This window comes from Montipora foliosa, chromosome 8, assembly GCF_036669935.1.
Source record: "Montipora foliosa isolate CH-2021 chromosome 8, ASM3666993v2, whole genome shotgun sequence".
Taxonomy (NCBI): domain Eukaryota; kingdom Metazoa; phylum Cnidaria; class Anthozoa; order Scleractinia; family Acroporidae; genus Montipora; species Montipora foliosa.
In genome coordinates this window covers 42,890,591-42,899,114 of record NC_090876.1, presented here as the reverse complement: position 1 = coordinate 42,899,114, position 8,524 = coordinate 42,890,591, and the positions used below count along the sequence as shown (strand labels likewise).

The 8,524-nt window shown below is 40.9% G+C and overlaps 1 protein-coding gene across 1 annotated transcript; it reads left to right on the top strand.

Moving 5' to 3' along the window:
- Positions 1-229: 229 nt before the first annotated feature.
- Positions 230-5,275, top strand: LOC138012901 (uncharacterized). Its single transcript, XM_068859839.1, has 7 exons — positions 230-338; positions 883-983; positions 1,387-1,407; positions 1,799-1,921; positions 3,485-3,541; positions 4,399-4,452; positions 4,627-5,275. Exons 2-7 carry the CDS (start codon positions 893-895, stop codon positions 5,034-5,036), a joined length of 756 nt encoding a protein of 251 aa, XP_068715940.1. The 5' UTR covers positions 230-338; positions 883-892; the 3' UTR covers positions 5,037-5,275.
- Positions 5,276-8,524: the final 3,249 nt, after the last annotated feature.

The window sequence follows — 8,524 nt, the reverse complement described above, 5'->3', positions numbered from 1 at the left end:
GTCCTTGCACAAAACGTGTCACTTTTAACTGACTCGTTTCAGGAAAAAAAGATTTAGCTTCATTAATTTCATTCATAAACATGGCGACAAAAAGGTTGAAGAATCCCTTTTGTAAATACAAAAAGAAAGGAAGTCTGTGAAAAACAAGATCACACCCGAGTTCGATCAATGATCTTATCAAAAAATGACTCACAAGGTCAATGCGCATGCGTTGTTTATCAAGTCCAGGGCAAGTACCAGCCAAGTGAATTAAATTATTCAGCGAAGAAAGGAACTTTCGGCGAAGTGATATTTCTAACAGCCCTGTCCTCTTAGCCGGTTGTGTCGAGAAGAGGAAGGTAATGTATTTAAAAACTTTGTTTTCACTTTTTTGAGTACTACTTTATAATATAAGTGATTGTTACCTTTGAAAAGGCATCCGAAACATTTACACAAAAGAGCACACGGTTTAGTGATCCGTCATATAAATACTTCTTAAAAAGGAAAATATTACAATTTAATAATAGGAACGTGAACTTATATTTGAATTTCCTGATTACTTCTTCATTTTATGTAAAAAAAACTGCGTAGCCTAAACTAGAAACTGTACTTGAGGAAAGAAATGATATTTAAGATAGGACCTGTTACGAATTATGATTTAATTTTATGGCTGCAACTCTTACAACTCTTCGACCTTAAAATAAATTCTTTTTGCCATTGTTCCCATTTACCGTTGATGAATGAGGAGATTCTTCATTCACGACTACTTTGTGATCGCGTAATCTGTCAAGTAGAAAATTTGTTTCTATCATGTGTAGGAAACCAATCCCCGGTTATTACCGAAGTAATTTCATGGGGCACTGATTCGCAGCATGTCCTCACATCATTTATATCTGCCAACAGGGTCAAGAATATGCCCCTCAAGCTATCGCTCAGCGCGTTTTTATTAGCGCTAATATGCATTTCGTTTACAAGCGACCTTGTGACGTCTAGAAGTTTGAAAGGTAAGTCGATTATGCTGACCGAGGAGTTGCGCTGTGAGTTAATGGACACGTCGTTTGACAACCAGTGCGGCAAAATGTTCCGATAAATTGTAGTTAAAGAAAAGAAGCATTGAACTAGACTTTGAAATCTTAGGAGTGGTCCACCTGTACGTACAACATCGGTCAAGTTACTTCCCAATAATCCTTATGATGAAGCCACCCACTAATTCTTTAATGAATTGCCTTTTAAACAATGCATCCATATTTCACTTCTTTACTATTCCTCTCAGCATTTTGATTACTAACTTGATACAACAGTATGAACTTTAAATCACATAAACATATCTAAAAATGGTAAATGTCCGTTTTGCATGATTTTAAGTGCGAACATTTATACCACTGACATCGTTTGTTTTGTTGACAGACCTATCAAGATTTCCTAAAGGTAAGAATTCGACTGGAGCATTTCAGCGTCAAATAACTAGAACATTCCCCTCACGTGACCGGTGGCCATTTTGCTTTAGAGGAAAAAAAGGAAGGTATTCGCTGATTTAGATTTGACACTATGTGACGAGTAAATGACAGAGGGCGACAATGATCCTAGCCTTCTCAGCGCTAACCATGCTTCGAGCACGGTTAGAGCTAACCATGTTAACCATACGTCGGGCAACTCTGGCCACTTTTGTAATAAGCTCTGCTCTGTTATGAGGTGGAGATATATTTGTCTCTGTGTATATGTTGGTGCAGATTTTCCTATTTTTTTAGCTGCAAGTCTTAAGATGTTAAAGTGTCAGTTCATCAGCTAAAATTAATTTTCCGTCTTTCTTCTTTCGCAGAAGAAGATAACGACTTAGAAGCAAATAGTGACGATTATAGTGACCCAAATGAATCTCAATATGATGAAGACGAGGCTACAAACACTGATGTTGATGAAGATGCTTCAGATGACGATGAAAATGGTGAGTTCCGTTGTTTTTTAATGACGGAGATTGCTGTCAAACTGCAAGCGTAAAGCATGGCGCCAATTTACGTCTGTAATGCAAGGACTCGTCGAGCAGAAGCAACACGCGAAAACTCCATAGCAACCGATTAATTAACGGCTCTGCACATTCTCGTTCCCAGAGTCCCCGTTTCTTTTGGTCACGTGGTACGAGGACCGAGGGACTCTGGTAACAGAGACTCACTGGATGTCAGAAATTTTATGACATCCTTTAGCGCATGCGGAAGCGCCAAGAATGTATTTGCTCATGCTCAGCTAAACAGAGGATGGTGGCGATCATCTCCAACCATTACAGGCAATGCACTGGTTATGGGAAAACTGTCGTACTACTTATCAACAGCAGGTCAAAATTTCCGCCTTTCGAACAGGAAGTGCGCGGTAATTTATCAATTAATTCTTGTTGCGCATTCAGTTTTTATTAGGCAATGAAAAAAATTCGAATTTTCCTTTGTAACAAGAGTGACTCGAAAGGGTAAGTGAAAGCGAGTGGCTCTGGGGACGATAATGGGCTCTGCACGTAGTTACTCCTGTTAATGCGCATGCTTACGTCGTTAGAATAGCGAGGAGTCTAGCGAGGACAAACACAAATTCTATTTGATCATTGCTACTTTTGGTAGAACAAAAGACTCATAGCTTCTCGTGTTTGTGCTTTTGGCACAAGAAGGAACCACGCTTATAGGTAATTTACACGTTTCATTTTACACTTGTGTGCGAAGTAAATAGGTCTTTTAAACACGAAGCAAGGCAGGCCGGCTATCTTGCTCAGTTTGAAACCTCCATCTTTCTCACATCTGAATGGTCTAGGTGTACATTATCTTCCCTGGAGGCCGCGATTCTTTCTTTTTCATTTTACACTTGTGTGCGAAGTAAACAAGTCCTTTAAACACGAAACCAGGCAGGCCGGCGATCTTGCTCAGTTTTAAACCTCCATGTTTCTCACATCTAAATGGTCTAGCTGTACAGTATCTTCCCTGGAGGCCGCGATTCTTTTGGTGAGCGGCGAGAAAACGGTAGCGACCTCTGACTGGTTTCAGGAGCCCTATGTCTCAACCTTTGTGCGCATCCTTCTATTTTGAGAGCACCACGAGTTCTTTGGCTCTGCACGCATAGCTTAGGATGGGCAATCAGAATAAAGTTATCTTGTGAAACGAAGACAAAATTAGCAAAAACAATGATGTATGCAAATTGTTCAAATTGATGTAAATCCGAGTCTCCCGCTCAAGGATATAGTGCATAGGGAGGGTCCTACTCATGGGGCTCCCGCTGGGTTTGCAAAGCATTCACTCGGGGAAACTGGGCGACAACTCCGATTGCTCCGAACAGTCCGATCACAAGCCCCCTGACAATTTAATTGTTATATGAAGGGAAAACATCGCCAACAAATATGTTTGAGCAATGAATAATAAATAATTGTTAAATTTTGAGAACATTGACGTATCTAGCGATCAATTTTCATCTAATTCACACGTATCAAGTTTAACCCAAAGAAACCTCTGACATCGTGACATTTATTTGTTCTTAGTACCAAACGAAGACGCTGTAAAGAGAGGATCGCTATCTAGAGATAATAAGTTGGAAGGTAGGAGCATTATGTTCTTTTTTATTTGCTCTGAGCATTATTAACATAAGTATTGGTCGGAGAATAATAAAATTACAAGCCCTGACAATAACAATAGGCAGTCTCGCCAAACGGCGTCATATCGCTAACTCATGGCCCCTAGCGTTACGCCATGCGCACTTGGCAGACCTCATCACCATTATCATCATCATCAGCATCACTGATGATCAATATCATATGTTCTCATCGAGTCACTGGGCACCAGATCTCTGTAACCCAAGTCATAGCAGCCCTCACCAGAACGCTACTGCAAACTATTACTTTCAGTATGCCAAACCCCGGCATAACGAGAAGAGTGCACCTCCTTCACCATTATGTTTGTTTAACAACAAAAAAGCAGGTTAAGCTATATTTAGTAAGTATTCCCAGAAAGAGCCGATACAACGTAGATTTGATTATTTAGTAAATGTACTTTATTTCGGCTGGCCAGACCAGCCTTCGTCAGGTGCAATGAGAGTTTAGGATTGGATCAAAATCAAGCCAGTTGATCCAACGAACACCGGCAGGAGTACACGATTGGTTGCTTAAAAATTCCGCTATATTTAGGGCGACACTTTACAACATAGTCTTGTCTTGAGATGACGTAAAAGAAACGTGTCTCTCATACAGCGCCATTATATATTCTCAATAAGTTAGCGGAGATCATAACATGAAAAAAAAAAAGGTAAAATACTTGTCTATCACAGTAGATCCATAAAAATGTTAATCGCTTCCCCGCACAACGTCCTGAGAAAATTTGAGCTGATGCGTTGGACAAATGGCATTAATGATTGCATTTTCGGATTCCTTGTTAAAAACGTTTTGCCTTTGATTCACAGATGATTCCGGGAGTGGCGCAGAAAGCGGAAGCGGAGAAGAACCATCACCACCAGGTCACTTTCCGTCTTTGATTCGTCTCTTGTTCCATCATTCAATCAATTACAAATTCAGTTAGTGATATCCAAGGGGTAGACCTTCGTAATATTCGAGAACATGTACCCTGTGCAAATTTTACTTGCTTTACGACATGATAACACTTCTGAATTTATTCTCCTTATTTTCCACAGCGGAGGCAACATGTCCCCCACCTTGCATTCGTCCACCAGGTCCCGAGCACTGGGTTCCAAGACCACGCTACGAGCCCGGCCCTGCCATCCCTCCACCTCCACTTGAGCCCCCACCACCCCCACCCCCGTGCCCTCCGATGTGCATGCAAGTCTGTGCACCACCCTGCCAACCAAGCTGCTGTCAGCCCCCTGTTATGATACCTCCACCTCCTCCACCTCCTCCGTCGATTCAAATTTGTCAGCCATCTTGTGCACCTGTCTGCTGTCCAGCACCACCACCACCACCTCCTCCTCCCCCACCGCCGCCACCCCCACCACCCCCTCCCCCACCACCAATTTGCCCCCCAACATGTGCACCCCCGACTTGTGCTCCTAACTGCCCAGTAATTTGTTGCAAGCGAGGTAATTAGATCAAAATAAAAGTTAAAGGATTCCTTTAAACAAGGGGAAAATTTTTTGACAACGTTCCATCAAAGACCTGGAACGCAAAGGAACAAAGATGAATCAATCCAAGTACCTTTCTAGCTTTTAAAATGACATTTCTGTAAATACCGTATGAGAGTGTTTGCTTTGTAATCCAGAGCATATTTTAACGAGATTGTTATTATTGTTGTTATGTCAATAATTAAAGTGCTACAGTTTACTGAGATGTCTATCAATTCTAAGTTTCCTGACCAGTACACTCCGCACACTAAAAGAAGGCAACGTTTCACTTTCTTTTTCACCACAGCAAAATGTTCCTATCTCAACTTTCCCTCTAAGGTTCTCCCACGTGTCATTGTCCATATATGGTAGTAGCTACTTGGACCCCTACTCGGGTATGGGGTAGGCCTACAAAGTCTCGCACATCCGTCAGAAAAACAATGACTGCAGTACGAGATGATAGCAATTTGCCTTTTTTGCCGACGAGCTAGCACAGGTGGCGAAGCACCATCCCTCTCCCGTGCAACCATACATAGATCAAACGCCTTCCGTACCAACGGTTAAAGTCTTATAAAGGAGGAAAACGTTTTAAATGAATTTACCCTCCACTTTTCTCAAAGAAGAAAAAGAAACTGTACGGCTTGTTTTTGGGACGTTGAAGAACCCAGACACCAATCGAGGGTTCCCGATTTGCCGTGTTTGTCTATATTCCGAAAGTACGCGCCTCAGATTTTGTGTCGTCTATAACAAAAGCAGTCTGTTAAAAATGCCCCCAAAAATACTTTATATTAGAAGGATCCCATATGATTAGGCATGTGTAGCTTCGATGTATTCACCGTTGTAACATTGTAAAGCATTTTAGCATACCGAGTTATCGAAGACATTGAGCATCGCGTTCACAGAAAAACGGCGCGGCAAACAACAACAACTTTATTACCTTTTTTCCTAACAGAACAAAGTACAAGGAAATGAAATTATAAAAAGGGTAATGGCTCCCTTAATAACTCTGAAAGCTAACGAAAGTAGAAAGCCAAAACAAAAAAGACTAGTTTCAAAGACAGGTCGGACAAACAAGTGACACACACAACAATACGCAACTACAACACAATCTGCTACATCAACTATCTACCAAACCCATATTAGTAGAAACTTCAAACACTTACACACAGATACAAAAAAAAAGAGAAAAAACTCTACAAATTTACGGAGCAAAGAAGAACGCAATCTTTACTCACCGACCGCTGACAACCCAAACTAAGGCAAACTGAGGGCAAACGCCCGGCTGAAACATGAAACTTGTTTGAATTAGAGGAGACCTCTTGTCTGTTATCCACAGATACGGTCTAAGAGCATCGTCTCGAAAGGGGAAAAGACAAAATACAAAGCCAGGATTTAGAAATGAAGCTTAATTTGCCCAAACCAAACACCAACTATTTCAAAAAAAGTTTTAGCTACAGTGCGGCCTCACAATGGAACAACTTACCCAACAATTTACGTACGATCGAATCATTCAGTTAAATCTTTTTAAAAAGAAGTAAATAGATTTTATGAAAATTAGGATTGGGCTATCACACGGCAACCTTGTAAAACAGTAGGTACTGAATTTTATTGTACTATAGCTATTCTCGGTTTTCACATGACGTCACGACCGCCATGTTGGTGCCCAAAACAAAGAAAAGGCGGCCATGTTGGTGCCCCGACCAAATCCTCGGGGAATTTAACTCTATTATTATGCAAACGCTTCCTTTTGTTTTCGTTGAAAAACATGGCTGTTGATCACGTGAGTGAAAACCAGCAATTGTGAAAATACATTGTTCGTGGTTAGTCTTACGAAGCTCGTTTCATCCTGACCAAGGGACTCATCAGAGACCGAAGTCCTGTTCGCTAACAAAATTATTTATACAAGTAACTGTCAACATTATTGTCAATTTTCACTCGTGAATGTGTGCGGTCTGTAATCCTTATGCGTTATAAGGCCAGATTGCTGTCACGGTCATAATTTTGTTAGCGAACGGGACTTTGGGCGTGATGCCCAACGAGTTTGCCAAGCAGAAAGGTCTCTGATGAGTCCCTTGGTCAGGATGAAACGAACTTCGTAAGACTAACCACGAACAATGTATTTTCACAAGTAACTGTCAACTTTATTTTCAATTTATAGCTATTGTATTTTTACTGAAGGTTTTACCGTGTTTAAATAAAGCATGTATGTATGTATGTATCCATGGGATTAGAAACTAAAGGCCGCTCGAGTCAAATCTTATTTAAGCGCATCTCTGAAAATTTAGCGGTGAAAGAATTAAGATCAGAGACAAGAGGCCGACGGCAGTCAATGGCCGCCAGGTGGCTCCTCTTTCAATAGCGTCTAACGTTATTACGGCATGGGTCAATAGCGTCTAACGTTATTACGGCGTGGGTCAATAGCACCTAACGCTATTACGGCATGGGTGGGCGCCAACATAACCAAATCTTGATTGGAGCGCATGGGCTGGGACTCGAACCCGGAGCGCTATCCACTACATTATGCTACCTATTAAAATGCGGTGATTTCTCTGTGAAACACGGTGACATAGACCTACTATGAGAGTTGTATGCATAAAGAGCCTTAGATTAGTTGAAAAGCTCCGCGAGGAAAGGCTTATTAACAGCAAGGCCCCTTTTAAATATACAGTCTCCTTCGGCCAATTAACAAGATTCTCTACTTAAAAATTGTAAAAACGTTCACTGGCTATATATCGATGAAAAACTTTTGAGCTTTCGGCTGTCAGGCTACAGCCTTCAATGGATATGAATGGAAAAAATATACAAAAATAGGTGAGACTATAAAAAGAATATATTAAAACGAGAAAAAAAATGTATAAAAGTGTCAAAAATAAATTAATTGTTCTTTTTTAAAAGAATAGAGTATTGATTAGGGAGCGGCCTTGAATAGTTATCTGCATGATCTATCGAAGCGGTTGCCATGATTCTAGTGTCTTAATTGCGGGTACGAGAAGAACCCTTGTGGAATTTTGGAAGTCAATAGAGTGATTTGAAGACCAAGCGTGTTTAGCGATGTTGAAGCCTCTTGCGTAAGACTTCACATTTCTCATATGTTCTTTTTTTCTAGTTTCAAAGAATCTGCCAGTCTCGCCTACATAGCTCCATGGGCAGTCGGCACAAGATATTTTGTTAACCACGTTTGGTTGAAGATCGATCGGAGGTCGGGACTTAGGAGAGGGAAACTCCTGTTGTAAAGTCTTGAATGGCTTGCTGACAACTCGAATATCATGTTTTTTAAGAAGTCTAGTTTGAGGCTGAGAAATTCCATTAATATAAGGGAGGACTGCATAATTAGAGAAATCGGAGGGTCCTCAGGTGTTGGGATGAGGTATGTTCGCTGAGTAGAAGATTTCTTCTTTAATTAAGATGTTGGAGATAACATTTTGGGGGTAATTGTTAGATCGTAGAGCGTCGGTGACATGAATAAGTTCTCTTT

Excerpts from the sequence above, each read along its gene's own strand:
- LOC138012901 (XM_068859839.1), top strand. The coding sequence starts at position 893 with ATGCCCCTCAAGCTATCGCTCAGCGCGTTTTTATTAGCGCTAATATGC. Across the intron at positions 984-1,386 it reads GACGTCTAGAAGTTTGAAAG|ACCTATCAAGATTTCCTAAA; the intron begins GTAAGTCGATTA and ends TTTTGTTGACAG. Across the intron at positions 4,453-4,626 it reads AGAAGAACCATCACCACCAG|CGGAGGCAACATGTCCCCCA; the intron begins GTCACTTTCCGT and ends TATTTTCCACAG.